This window comes from Mobula birostris, chromosome 7, assembly GCF_030028105.1.
Source record: "Mobula birostris isolate sMobBir1 chromosome 7, sMobBir1.hap1, whole genome shotgun sequence".
Taxonomy (NCBI): domain Eukaryota; kingdom Metazoa; phylum Chordata; class Chondrichthyes; order Myliobatiformes; family Myliobatidae; genus Mobula; species Mobula birostris.
Genome location: NC_092376.1, coordinates 58,503,594 through 58,518,478, shown reverse-complemented (window position 1 = coordinate 58,518,478; position 14,885 = coordinate 58,503,594). Strand labels below are relative to the sequence as shown.

At 42.7% G+C, this 14,885-nt stretch overlaps 1 protein-coding gene across 2 annotated transcripts in view; it reads left to right on the top strand.

The window, feature by feature from the left end:
- The window catches only part of LOC140200232 (interleukin-1 receptor type 1-like), a 59,767-nt gene extending 54,866 nt beyond the window's left edge, over positions 1-4,901 (top strand). For both annotated transcript variants that reach the window (XM_072263243.1, XM_072263244.1), the window contains one exon: positions 4,103-4,901. In XM_072263243.1, coding sequence (XP_072119344.1) covers positions 4,103-4,449 — 347 coding nt within the window. In that variant the 3' untranslated portion in view covers positions 4,450-4,901. The remainder of the gene's footprint in view (positions 1-4,102) is intronic.
- Positions 4,902-14,885: the final 9,984 nt, after the last annotated feature.

Genomic DNA, 14,885 nt, shown 5'->3' with positions numbered 1-14,885 from the left:
GAAAGTCTTCACTCTCCAGGGCGCAGGCCTGGGCAAGGTTGTATGGAAGACCGGCTATTGCCCATGCTGCAAGTCTCCCCTCTCCACGACACCAATGTTGTCCAAGGGAAGGGCATTAGGACCCATACAGCTTGGCACTGGTGTCGTCAGCAAAATAGTACATAGCTATAATGGTGTCTTTTGGTAGATATCGTTTTGTAAATATTAGCAGTTTCTTTTGCTATTTTTGCTCATTTTTGCAAGTTAGTTTTTTTGACGCACCTAATAAACAACCTTGCATGAAAGTTCTAAGCAACTCCAGCCATTTTTCTTTGGTCATAACCCACGTATTGTATCAAAATTGATCGGACAATTTATCACCCATGGGAAGTTAGAACCAAAATGATGAAAAGGTAACTGTAGTCATTCCCCTGAATAATAAGTTTACCGTCCTGGATACAGTTGGCGGGGACGACCGACCACGGGTGAGCCACGGTGGCAGGGCCTCCGGCGCTGAGTCTGACCCTGTGGTGCAGAAGGGTGGGACGGAGAAGACGAGAGCTGTCGTCATTGGAGACTGTATAGTCAGGGGAGCAGACAGGAGATTTTGAGGACGTGAGAAGGACACCCGCATGGTTTGTTGCCTCCCGGATGCCAGGGTCCGGGATGTCTCTGACCGGGTGCACAACATCCTGATACGAGAGGGAAAGCAACCAGAAGTCGTGATACATGTTGGCACCAACGACATAGGCAGGAAGAGGGATGAGGTCCTGAAGTGTGAGTTTCAGGAACTAGGCAGAAGGTCTGAAGAAGAGGACCTCACGGGTGGCGTTCTCAGGATTGCTGCCAGTGCTACGTGACAGTGATGGTAAGAATTGGAGGAGATGGCAGTTGAATGCGTGGCTGAGGAGTTGGTGCAGGGAGCAGGGTTTTAGATTTTTGGATCATTGGGATCTCTTCTGGGGAAGAGATTGGATGGGTTGCACCTGAACTCGAGGGGGAGCAATATCCTTGCAGGTAGGTTTGCTAGCATGGTTTGGGAGGGTTTAAACTAATTTGCAGGGGGGATGGGACTCAGAGCGATAGAGCAGTAGAAGAAGTTCATGGAGTAAAGCCAGATCTAACATATAGAGAGACTTTGAGGAAAGAGAAACAGAATAAAGGGTGTAAAGGTAGGAAGGTAGTAGGGCTAAAGTGCGTGTACTTCAATACAAGAAGCATCAGGAACAAAGGTGATGAACTGAGAGTTTGGATACATACATGGAATTATGATGTAGTGGCCATTACAGAGACTTGGCTGGCACCAGGGCAGGAATGGATTCTCAATATTCCTGGATTTCAGTGCTTTAAAAGGGATTGGGGGGGGGGGGGGAAGTGCAGGAGGGGTGGCATTGCTGGTCAGGGATACCATTACAGCTACAGAAAAGGTGGGTAATGTAGCAGGATCCTCTTTTGAGTCAATATGGGTGGAAGTCAGGAACAGGAAGGGAGCAGTTACTCTATTGGGAGTATTCTGTAGGCCCCCTGGTAGCAACAGAGATACCAAGGAGCAGATTGGGAGGCAGATGTTGGAAAGGTGCGAAAATAACAAGGTTGTTATCATGGGTGACTTTAACTTCCCCAATATTGATTGGTACCTGATTAGTTCCATTGGTTTAGATGGGGCAGAGTTTGTTGAGTGTGGGTCCAGGACAGATTCCTGTCACAGTATGTTGACAGGCCAACTAAGGGGAATGCCATACTAGATTTAGTATTAGGTAACAAACTGGGTCAGGTCACAGATCTCTCAATGGGTGAGCATCTGGGGGACAATGACCACCACTTCCTGGTCTTTAGCATTATCATGGAAAAGGATAGAATCAGAGAGGACAGGAAAAATTTTAATTGGGGAAGGGCAAATTATGAGGTTATAAGGCTAGAACTTGCATGTACTACAGACATGTGGTCGATGTTGAGGGATCTCTTGCAGGATGTTAGGGATAAATTTGTCCTGGTGAGGAAGATAAAGAATGGTAGGGCGAAGGAACCATGGGTGACAAGTGAGGTGGAAAATCTAGTTAGGTGGAAGGAGGCAGCATACATGAGGTTTAGGAAGCAAGGATCAGATGGGTCTATTGAGGAATATAGGGAGGCAAGAAAGGAGCTCAAGAAGGGGATGAGGAGAGCAAGAAGGGGGCATGTGAAGGCATTGGTGAATAGGGTAAAGGAAAACCCCAAGGCATTCTTCAATTATATGAAGAATAAAAGGATGACAGGAGTGAAGGTAGGACCAGTTAGAGATAAAGGTGGGAAGATGTGCCTGGAGGCTGTGGAAGTAAGCGAGGCTCTCAATGAATACTTCTCTTTGGTATTCACCAATGAGAGGGAACTTGATGATGGTGAGGACAATATGAGTGAGGTTGATGTTCTGGAGCATGTTGATATTAAGGGAGAGGAGGTATTGGAGTTGTTAAAATACATTAGGATGAATAAGTCCCCGGGGCCTGACAGAATATTCCCCAGGCTTCTCCACGAGGCGAGGGAAGAGATTGCTGAGCCTCTGGCTGGGATCTTTCTGTCCTTGTTGTCCATGGGAATGGTACCGGAGGATTGGAGGGAGGCGAATGTTGTCCCCTTGTTCAAAAAAGGTAGTAGGGATAGTCCAAGTAATTGTAGACCAGTGAGCCTTACGTCTCTGGTGGGAAAGCTGTTGGAAAAGATTCTTAGAGATAGGATCTATGGGCATTTAGAGAAACATGGTCTGATCAGGGACAGTCAGCATGGCTTTGTGAAGGACAGATCGTGTCTAACAAGCCTGATAGAGTTCTTTGAGGAGGTGACCAGGCATATAGATGAGGGTAGTGCAGTGGATGTGATCTATATGGATTTTAGTAAGGCATTTGGCAAGGTTCCACATGGTAGGCTTATTCAGAAAGTCAGAAGGCATGGGATCGAGGGAAGTTTGGCCAGGTGGATTCAGAATTGGCTTGCCTACAGAAAGCAAAGGGCTGTGGTGGAGGGAGTACATTCGGATTGGAGGGTTATGACTAGTGGTGTCACACAAGGATCTGTTCTGGGACCTCTACTTTTCCTGATTTTTATTAACCACCTGGATGTGGGGGTAGAAGGGTGGGTTGGCAAGTTTGCAGATGACACAAAGGTTGGTAGTGTTGTGGATAATGTAGAGGATTGTCGAAGGTTGCAGAGAGACGTTGATAGGATGCAGAAGTGGGCTGAGAAGTGACAGATGGAGTTCAACCCGGAGAAGTGTGAGGTGGTACACTTTGGAAGGACAAACTCCAAGGCAGAGTACAAAGTAAATGGCAGGATACTTGGTAGTGTGGAGGAGCAGAGGGATCTGGGGGTACATGTCCACAGATCCCTGAAAGTTGCCTCACAGGTAGTTAGTGTAGTTAAGAAAGCTTATGGGGTGTTAGCCTTCATAAGTCGAGGGATAGAGTTTAAGAGTCATGAGGTAATGATGCAGCTCTATAAATCTCTGATTAGGCCACACTTGGAGTACTGTGTCCAGTTTTGGTCGCCTCACTATAGGAAAGATGTGGAAGCATTGGAAAGGATACAGAGGAGATTTACCAGGATGCTGCCTGGTTTAGAGAGTATGGATTATGATCAGAGATTAAGGGAGCTAGGGCTTTCCTCTTTAGAGAGAAGGAGGATGAGAGACATGATAGAGGTATACAAGATATTAAGAGGAATAGATAGTGGACAGCCAGTGCCTCTTCCTCAGGGCACCACTACTCAATACAAGAGGACATGGCTTTAAGGTAAGAGGTGGGAACTTCAAGGGGGATATTAGAGGAAGGTTTTTTCACTCAGAGAATGGTTGGTGCGTGGAATGCACTGCCTGAGTCAGTGGTGGCGGCAGATACACTAATGAAATTTAAGAGACTACTAGACAGGTATATGGAGGAATTTAAGGTGGGGGGGGTTATATAGGAATCAGGGTTTAAGGGTCGGCACAACATAGTGGGCCGAAGGACCTGTACTGTGCCGTACTATTCTATATTCTATGTTCTATATTCCAGTTTCCCCCGATAGTTTCAGTGTACCATCAAGTAACAATCTGCTCACTTGATGTTCATAGTCTTTTATAATGACTTTTATCTATGTTTTATATTTACAGCTGCAACTGAAGTGATTCAAAATAATATACGGAGCAGCAGGAGACTGATTATCATTTTGACTCAAATGACTTCAGCTGATGGCCAGGCATACTCTGGATTTGAACGCCAAACTGGATTATATGAGGCTTTAATTGAGGATGAAATTAAAGTAATTTTAATTGAGTTTGAGAAATTTGAATGCTTGAGTGACTTTCCAGAATCCATAAGACACCTCATTCAAAGAAATGGTACCATTAAATGGAAATCAGGTGAAACAAGTAAACTTGATGCAGTTTGCTCGAGATTTTGGAAGCAAGTGAGATACAAAATGCCAGCAAGAAAGAAGACACTGGCTGGCTCTGTTTGATTCTACAAGGCACAAGATGAAGGAAAAACACAATCTGTGTTTTATTCTTAGTTTTATGCCCTATTAATTGAACTGATATGGACTTCAGTGTTCACAACTTCTAATGTTACCAATTTCTAGCAGTGTTACTTTAGAGATAGGATTTATGCATTTTTAAACTGTCCTTCTCTACATTGTTATGTTGACATATGAAAAGGTAAACCTTTATCAGGTGGATTTTTAATGGGGATCCTTGCCCACCAGAGCCATCTGTTGGAAAAAAACATGCACCTGTCCTGTTGTTTTCTAGTCTGCTGAAGTTAATGAATCCAGATCTGTGGTCTCGATGTGCAGTGTCCCATACATTTGTAGCAAGGATCTGTAAGTTGAAAAGTTTGGCCACTATCATTGTATTTTAATTCTTCAAGATCTTGTTTATGATATAGTCATTGATTCTTTCAATCTAAACTAAAGTTATGTAAAAGTTCTTGGTTTTAGTTTTATTTTATAAAATATAGTTTTAGAGATCCTCTGCATTGACTAGAACATAGAACATAGGAATCTACAACACATTACAGGCCCTTCGGCACACAATGTTGCGCCGACCCATGTAACCTACTCTAGAAACTGCCTAGAATTTCCCTAGCACATTTCTCAATGCTTTATGTAACTACCTAAGAGGCTCTTTTGGACCCTATTGTACCCACCTCCACCTCCGCTGGCAGCAGTGCATTCCACGCTCACGCCACTCTCTATGGGGAAAAACTTACCCCTGATATCCCTTTCATATCTATTTCCAAGCACATTTAATGTATGCCCCCCTTGTGTTAGCCATTTCAGCCCTGGGAGCTGGGAAAAAGCCTCTGGCTATCCTCACAATCAATGCCCCTCATCATCTTATACACCTCTATCAGGTCACCTCTCATCCTCAGTTGCTCCAAGGAGGAAGGCCAAGTTCATTCAACCTATTCTCATAAGGTATGCCCTCCAATCCAGGCAACATCCTTGTAAATCTTCTCTGCACTCTTCCTATAGTATCCACGTCCTTCCTGTAGTGAGGTGACCAGAACTGAACTGGTGACTACCTGCTGATTTCTTCACAGTTTTGACCGACTCAACAAATTAAATATATTTGTGCAAGTGTTATAAGTTAATAACGGAAACAAGAAGGAGACATTCCAACTGCCCAATCAGCGGCAGGAGTAGGTCACAGCGACAAGGTTTCTGGAAGGTCGGCAACACTTGTTTAGGAGTACAGAGGGCACAAGCGGGGTGGCCGTTGTTGGGAGGAGGCCAGTGGTGAGAGTAGGGGTTTCAAGCTTTAGCTCAAAGGAGGCTTCGGCTCAGAAAAGTCATTGGCTTTGGGTAACCTTCTGTTAAGGTTCCTATTTTTTCTCTTACTGTACCAAGTGTAGTAAATGGCCATTGTGTGTTCTTCATGCCGGGTGTTGGAGTCCAGGAGACCCGGAGTCCAGGGAGACCCAGAGTCTCCCAGGGAATTACATCTGTGTGAAGCACGTCGAGCTGCAGCTCTTTGAAGACCATTTTAGGGATTTGGAGCAGCAGCTGGATGACATTCGGCTTGTACGGGAGAGTGAGGAGATAATCGATCAGAGATGCAGGGAAGTAGTTACCCCAAAGTTGCAGGAGGCGTGTAGCTGGGTTTCTGTCAGGGGAAATGGAAATGTGAATAGGCAGTTAGTGTAGAGCACCCCTGTGGCCATTCCCCTCAATAATAAGTATACTGTTTTGGATACTGTTCTATGACCTCCCAGGGGAATGCCATAGAAACTGCGTTACTGGCATTGAGCATAGGTCCATGGTGAAGAAGGGAAAGAGAGAGAAGAGAGGAGCAGTAGTAGTGATTGGGGACTCGATAGTGAGGGGAACAGACAGGAGATTCTGTGGACATGAACAAGGCAACCGAATGGTATGCTACCTCCCGGGTGCCAGGGTCAGGGATGTCTCAGATCATGTCCACAACGTTTTGGAGAGGGAGGGAGAGCAGGCAGATGTTTTGAAACATACTGGTACCAATTACATAGGAAGTAAAAGCAAGGAGGTCCTGAAAAGAGAATTTGGAGAGCTAGGTAGAAAGCTGAGAAACAGGACCACTCGGGTAGTAATTTCTGGATTCTTGTCTGTGCCACATGCCAGTGATGGTAAAGAAAAGATGATTTAGCAGATTAATGCGTGGCTGAGAAGCTGGTGCAGGTGGCAGGGCTTCGGGTTCTTGGATCAATGGGATCTCTTCTGGAAGAGGTATGACCTGTTCAAATGTGATGGGTTGCACCTGAACCTGAGGGGAACCAATATTCTCATGGACAGGTTAGTTAGGGCTGTTGGGAGGGTTTAAACTAATCTGGGAACCTCTGGGAACCAGAGTGTAGGGACTTAGGATGGGATGGATGGTAAAAAAGCAAAGATAGCATGCAGTTAGACTGTCAGGAAGGGCAGGCAGATGATAGGACATAATAGCAGCTGGCAGGGTGAGTATCAGTGCGTTAGGGAAACAAAATCAAAAAGGGTAACAAATAGAGTACTTAAAATGATATATCTCAATGCATGGAGTATACAAAATAAGGTGGGTGATCCTGTTGCATTATTACAGATTGTCAGGTGTGATGTTGTGGCCATCACTGAATCATGGCTGAAGGATGGTTGTAGTTGGGAGCTAAATGTCCAAGGTTACACATTGTATTGGAGGGACAGGAAGATGGGCAGAGAGGCTGGCATGGCTCTGCTGGTAAAGAATGGCATCAAATCAGTAGAAAGATGTGACATAAGATTGGAAGATGTTGAATTCTTATGGGTTGAGTTAAGAAACTGCAAGGGCAAAAGGACCCTGAAGGCAGTTATATACAGGCCTCCCAACAGTAGCTGGGATGTGGACCACAGAATACAACAGGAAATAGAAAAGGCGTGTCAAGAGGGCAATGTTGTGATAGTCATGGGAGATTTCAACATGCAGGTTGATTGGGGAAAATCAGGTTGGAATCGGATCTCAAGACAGTGAGTTTTCTGAATGCCTACGAGATGGCTTTTTTTTAAGAGTAATTTGTCGTTGAGTCTACTAGGGGATCAGCTATATTGGATTGGGTGTTAGGTATTGCACCAGAGGTGATCAGGAGCTTAAGGTAAAAGAACCCTTAGGTTCTTCATATGATTGAGTTCAACTTGAAATTTGATAGGGAGAGAGTAAAGTCTGACATAGCAGTTTTTCAGTGGAGTTAAGGAAATTACAGTGGTATGAGAGGGGAGTTAGCCAAATTAAACTGGAAGCAGGTGCTGGCAGGGATGACTGCAGAACAGCAATGATGTGAGTTTCTGGGGAAAAATGAGAAACATGCAGCATAGATATATTCTTAAAATGAAGAAACATTCAAATGGCAAAATAGTGCAACTGTGGCTGTCAAGGGAAATCAATGCTAATGTAAAAACAAAAGAGAGGTCATACAAAAAAGCAAAATCAGTGTGAACACAAAGGGTTACAGAGAGCAGTCAAAAGAATCATTAGGAGGGAAAAGTTGAAATATGAAAGCAAACCTAGCAAACAATATCAAAGTGGATAGTAAAAGCTTTTTCAAGTAAGTAAAAAATAAGAGATGAGACTGGATATAGGACTGCGAGAAAATGAGGCAGGAGAAATGATAATGGGGGACACGGAGATGGCAGATGAACTAAATGAGTAATTTGCATCAGTCTTCACTGTGGAAGAGACTAGCAGTGTGCCAGGTATTGAAAGGTGTGAGGGAAGAGAAGTGAGTGCAGTTACTATTACAAGGGAGGTGCTCAAAAAGCTGAAAGATTTAAGGGTAAATATGTCACCCAGACCAGATGAACTACATGCTAGGGTTTTGAAAGATGTAGCATTACAGATGGTGGAGGCATTAGCAATGATCTTTCAAAAATCATTGGACTCTGGCATGGTGCCAGAGGACTGGAAAATTGCAAATGTCACTCCACTCTTTAAGAAAGGAAGAAAGCAGCAGAAAGGAAATTATAGACCAGGTAGCCTGACCTCAGTGGTTGAGAAGATGTTGGAGTCAATTGTTAAGGATGACGTTATGGATTACGTGGAGGCACAGGACAAGACAGGACAAAGTCAGCATTGTTTCCTTAAGGGAAAATCTTGCCTGATGAACCAGTTGGAATTCTTTGTGGAGATTCTATGTAGGATAGATAAAGGGATGCAGATATTTGGACTTTCTGAAGGCCTTTGGCAAGGTGCTCCACATGAGGTTGCTTACCAAGTTAATAGCACATGGTATTACAAGAAGGTTACTGGCATGGTTAGAGCAGCAGCTGATTGGTAGGAGGCAGCGAGTGGGAATAAAAGGATCCTTTTCTGGTCGGATGCCAGTGACTTGTGGTGTTCCTCAGGGAACAGTGTTGAGACCACTTCTTTTTATGCTGTATATCAATGACTTAGATGTTGGAAAAGATGGCTTTGTTGCCAAGTTTGCAGATGATACAAAGATTGGTGGAGGGGCAGGTAGTGTTGAAGCAGGTGGGCTGCAGAAGGACTTAGACAGATTAGAGGAACAGGCAAGTGAGTGGCAAACGAAATACTGTGTTGAAAAATGCATGGTCATGCACCTTGGTAGTAGAAATTAATACGCAGACTATTTTCTAAACGGGGAGAAAATCCCAAAATCTGAGATGCAAAGGAACTTGTGATTCCTTGTGCAGAACACCTAAAGAATAACTTGCAGGTAGAGTCGATAGTGAGGAAGGCAAATGCAATGTTAGCATTCATTTCAAGAGGTCTAGAATACAGGAGCGGGGATGTGATGCTGAGGCTTTATAAGGCACTGGTGAGGCATCACCTTCAGTATTGTGAACAGTTTTGGACTCCTCATCTAAGAAAAGATGTGTTGACATTGGGGAGGGGTTCAGAGGAGGTTCACAAGGATAATTCCAGGAATGAAAGGATTATCTTATGAGGATCGTTTGATAGCTCTGGGTCTATACTTGCTGGAACTTAGAAGGATGAGGCGGGGATCTCATTGAAACCTTTTGAAAGACCTAAATGTAGATATAGAAAGAATGTTTCCCATGGTGGGGGAGTCTGGAACAAGAGGGCACAGCCTCAGGATAAAGGGGTGTCCATTTAAAACAGAGATCTGGAGAAATTTCTTTAGCCAGAAGGTGTTGTTTTTGTGGAATTTATTACCACAGGCAGCTGTGGAGGCCAGCTCGTTGGATGTATTTACAGCAGGGATTTATAGGTTCCTGATTGGACATGCAATCAAAGGTTACGGGGAGAAGGCCGGGGAGTATGGCTGAGGAGGAGAAAAATGATCAGCCATGATTGAATGGTGGAGCAGACTTGGTGGGCCAAATGGCTGAATTCTGCTCCTATGTCTTATGGACATTAAATAAGTAAGTTGCTTCATATCCAGAAGTTGGGCTGAAAGACCATTGGAGCTAGTGACTTTTATTACGAAAGGAAAAGGCATAAATGTAAAATGATGTACTCACAGGTAATAATAAGCTCAAGGAAAATGAGGTAAGATGAAATAAAGCCCTCTTATTCTCATATTCCAAATTGTGTGGGAACAGAAGAACATTTGCCAGAGGTCTATAGTGTAAGTGATTAGTCCCTTCACTTTAAAAGGGAGGCAAGCTTCAACCATAATGTCACAAGCAGGGTCAACTCACTTCACTTGTAGAAAATATTCTGAGGTCATCTGCCAATCATGAAAATTGTACAGCAGCACCACCAAGGAATGGTGGTACATGGGGTTCCTCAACACCAGGGCATCCTTGTAAAAACCTACTCCTGGGTCAATAGTAAGAAAGGAAATTACTCAGAGAAATATCAGGAGAACAAAGGAAATGGTAGTTTAGATGAATAATTAAAAGGCAGAATTATGCAGAGTTAATAGTGTACAGAAGCAGGAAAAGGTGATCATATGGTTGGAATGACAGGGCAGGACAAAAAGTAAAATCATAGTTAATTGATCAGGCTGGAGAGGTGAGGGTATTGATCCATCAGCTTTGATGCTGGTGCTATTGTTGTTTATAAATATTCTGGATTTAGAGATTGTGAGAATAATATTAACACAAATGATAATAAATATTAGAAGTTTCATAGCTAAGTGATCAGAACTTGTAGGAATAACTGTATCTATGGTTCACATTTTTTTTCAGCAGCAAGTTTTCTGTTTTGAGTTCCTTGGATTACCATTTGTCCACGTTGTCTTTTGCAGTAATGACAGTCAGGGCAGGAGATATCGATTCTGTGAGAACAGAAAAATCAATTGTGTGTCATTTCAACCAGATATAGAGTCATAAAGAAGTACAGCACAGAAAAGGCCCTTTGGCCCATCTAGTCCATGATAAAACCATTTAAACTGCCTGCTCCCATCGACTTGCACCAGGACCACAGCCCTCCTTACACATACCATCCATGTACCTAATCAAATTACTCCGAAACTTTGAAATCCAGCTCACATGCACCCTTGCACTGGCAGCTCATTCCACATGCTCACGACCCTCTAAGTGAAGAAGTTTCTCCTCATGTTGTTTTAACATTTTACCTTTCAGATTTAAGCCATGACCTCTAGTTGTAGTCCCACCCAACCTCAGTGGAAAAAGCCTTTTTGCATTTACCTTATCTTTTGTTCAGTCGTTTAGTCGAGTCCAGTGTTGATGCCACTATACCACCAGCTAGCTTCCCCTATCTGTACCCCTATTAATTTTGTATACCTCTATCAAATCTCCGCTCAGTCTTCTATATTCCAAGGAATAAACTCCTAACCTATTCAATCTTTCCTTATAACTGAGATGCTCCAGACACAGCAACATTCTTGTAAATTTTCTCTCTACTCTTAGGCCTTACCAACTTCTTATACAACTTCTGCATAACATCCCATCTCTTGTACTTAATACTTTGACTTATGAAGGCCAAGGTGCCAAAAGCTTTCAGTGCCTACCCTATTAACCTGTGATGCCACATTGAATTAATTATGGACTTGTATTCCCAGATCCTTTTGTTCTACCACACTCCTCAATGCCTACTGTTCTCTTTCAATGCCTACTGTTCCTACCAAAGCGCAACACCTTGCACTTGTCTGCATTAAATTCACTTTGCCATTTACCATTGTTCAGATCCAGCTGTAAGCTCTGATATTCCTCCTCGCTGTTCAGTACTTGCACAGTCTTGGTGTCATCTGCAAATTTTTTGATCCAGTTAACCACATTATCATCCAGATTATTAATATAGATAACAATCCAGATTATTAATATAGATAACAAACAGCAACGGACCCATTACCAAGCCCTCTGTAAAGATTATCTATAAGATTGTTTCAGGGCATTATTTAATAAGGTTGTTGAAAAGTCCAGTTTCATATCCACTAATGAGGCATTTCATTGATGTTTTAGAATAGATATATGATGAAACATCCTTGGGTGTGTGGTTGTAGCAGTTTAAATAGGATTTCTTTAAATGAGGATTCTTAGTAAATAGTTCATTTTACTATTATAGTGAGGAGAATTTAGAGGATATTTGGGTGGACAGAAAAAGTTGATGCTCAAGAAATTAAATCCTCTACTACTTGTCAGGGTCATTAGTGAAATCAAGTGCAGGAATCACGGGGACTTTGGCAATTCAAGTCAATCAAAAGATTTATTTCAGAAGTTAACTAGCAAAAGTAACAAGAACTCGGACAAACTATACTGAATCTTGAGAAACTGAAATCACTCATGATACACTGAAGAACTCAGTTAGAGTTTCTCTTCTTCTTCTTCTTTTTTTACGGTGGTTGGCACCCAGTTTGATGGTACATTACTGCCACCTCCTGGTCCAGAGCGTGCAATAGACTTACATTCCAAATTCCTTTACCGAATCATACACACACACACATACCCTAACCTACATTTTATCCTCCCATCTTTGGCCATCCTGGTACCCTATTCCTGCTTATTCATCATATCCTATAAAAAAAACCCTGTACCCCTTAAAGCTAAAAATACTCTGACCTGTGCTCTCTCACCCATGCCCAGCAACCCTTTTAATGTGAATTCCTGCACCCCCAATTCCCTTAGATTAATTCTCATCATCTCTCTCTGTATCCCATACTTCCTGCAACTCAGAACTACATGTTCTACTGACTCCTCTTCCTGACATTCCTCACACAATCCTGTCTGGTGTTTCCCTATCATTTTCAATGTTTTGTTTAAAGTACAGTGCCCCAGCCTTAACCTAGTCCATACAGTTTCCTCCCTTCTGTATCCACTACCTACCCTAGTACCTGCAACACTCTTTTGTATTTGATATAAATGCCTCCCTTTCCCCTCCCTGTCCCATCTTTCTTGCCACATTTGGTTGATTTTTTTCCCAGATTAGACACTTAACCTCTGCTTTACTGATACTAATGTGCATTTCTATATTTTCTTTCTTTAATGCCCTCTTTGCCAACTCATCCACCCTCTCATTCCCCTTCACCCCTACATGTGCTGGAACCCATAAAAATTTTACCTGACCTCCCTGATTTGCAATTCTTGTGACTGACTGAAGGACTTCATAAAGTACATCTTGCCGACTGTTTGAGTGAAAAGACCTTAAACTTGCTAGAACTGAGGACGAATCTGAGCATATCAACACTTTGACTTGTCTGGCTTTCTGCACCCATTGCAACGCAACCAACACTGCCAGCATCTCCACTGCATACACCCCTAATCTATTAGATGTTCTTCTGCTGATTCCAATTTCTTTTGCTGGTATAGCCACCCCAAACCCTGTCACTCCTGTTTCAGGTTCCTTAGCACCATCTGTATAAATCTGAGTATAACCTCTATATTTTTCCATCACATGACAGGTAAATGCACTTTCGAAATCAGTTTTATATTTTCCTTTCCTTTTTACCACTAACAAATGCCAGTCTATGTCAGGCCATACAAGCTTCCATGGAGCTACAATCGGATAAACTACTGAAGGACTTATCCTGGATCAAACACTCCACATTCTTTAGGAATATCATTCCCTATCTGACTAAAGTTATCCCTCTGAAACCTCCCATTTTCCCAGCACTCCTGCAACACTCCTTTTTCAGGGTGAGAATCATTGTGTCCCTGCAAATCAGCCCAGTAGTTTGCCATCAATTCCATCCTCCTTAGTTCCAAAGGCATTACTCCCATTTCTACCTGTAGGGCTGATAACTGGTGATGTTTTAAAAGCTCCACTGCACACTCTCAAAGCCTGAGACTGAATAACATCCAGTTTCCTTATAAGAGACCTAGCTGCTGATCCATATACTATATTTCCATAGTCCAACACAGATCTTACTAAAGCCACATACATTCTCTTCAACGCTGAACAACTTGCTCCCCATTCCCTACCAGTCAAACATCTCTTCACATTTATTACTTTTTTACATTTCTCCTCAACTTTGCTGATATCGTCTGCCCATGTTAATTGTGAATCAAATCTAACTCCCAGAAATTTAAATGATCCAACCCTTTCTAATTCAATCCCATACATCCTTAACATCTTCCCTACCTCAATTCTTTTCCTGTCAGCCACCGCCCCCCCCCCCACAACAAAATACACCCTGCAGCACATAGGAATTCAGGACCAATCAAACAGCCCCGGTATCTTAACAAAGCAATAACCCTCAAAGCTAACAACTACAATGCAAGACATTGAAAATGCCATGCTAATTTAATTACTCCAAACTGAATACTGCATAAGTAATAAATACAAAGAGAGCTTAAAGTACCCATGATCCCAAATGTGACACCTGCAAAATGAAATTAAAAACAGAGCTAGTCCTAAAGCAACAATTAGACGTAAAAGGTTAACAATCCAAGGGACACTGCATAACCATGAGGTTAGACCGAGAAAATGCAATCCAGATACTGAATGAAAAAAAATTCTTTTTTTTTTAAAACGACCCCTGGTTGTGACAATAATACAATCCTACTCTGGTCCATTACTCTATCTACTAAAGTGACAGTTTTTCTCCTGTATTTGTCTGTTTTCCACTGTAATCTGCTCCCTTCCTTCCCCCACAGGCAGAGCAACGGCACCCCTACGCGCTTTCCTTTATGAGAATGTTTAACTCTTTCAGTTCAGGCGCAAACCTTTCAGCTTGTACAGGAGCAATCTGTTCTTTAAGTTTTCCAATAATTATACTGATTTCCCTTCACGCATCATCTTTTCAGCCATGCATTCATCTCCTCTTCCTGTTCTTACTTGCATATAACATCAAATGTAATCCAAAGGCTGCTGCCTGAAAGGGTCGTTTTTAAAAAATTAGCTTCCTAAATTCTGTTCACATTATCTCTGTTGTTAGTACCATTAGGAAGCATGATGTTTACCCATCGCCTTTATAATGCCCTGCACTGGGACTATAGTCCTCCATACGCCTATCTAAACTTCTCTTAAACACTGAAATCAAGCTCACATGCACCACTTGTGCTGGCAGCTCATTCCACACTCTCACAAC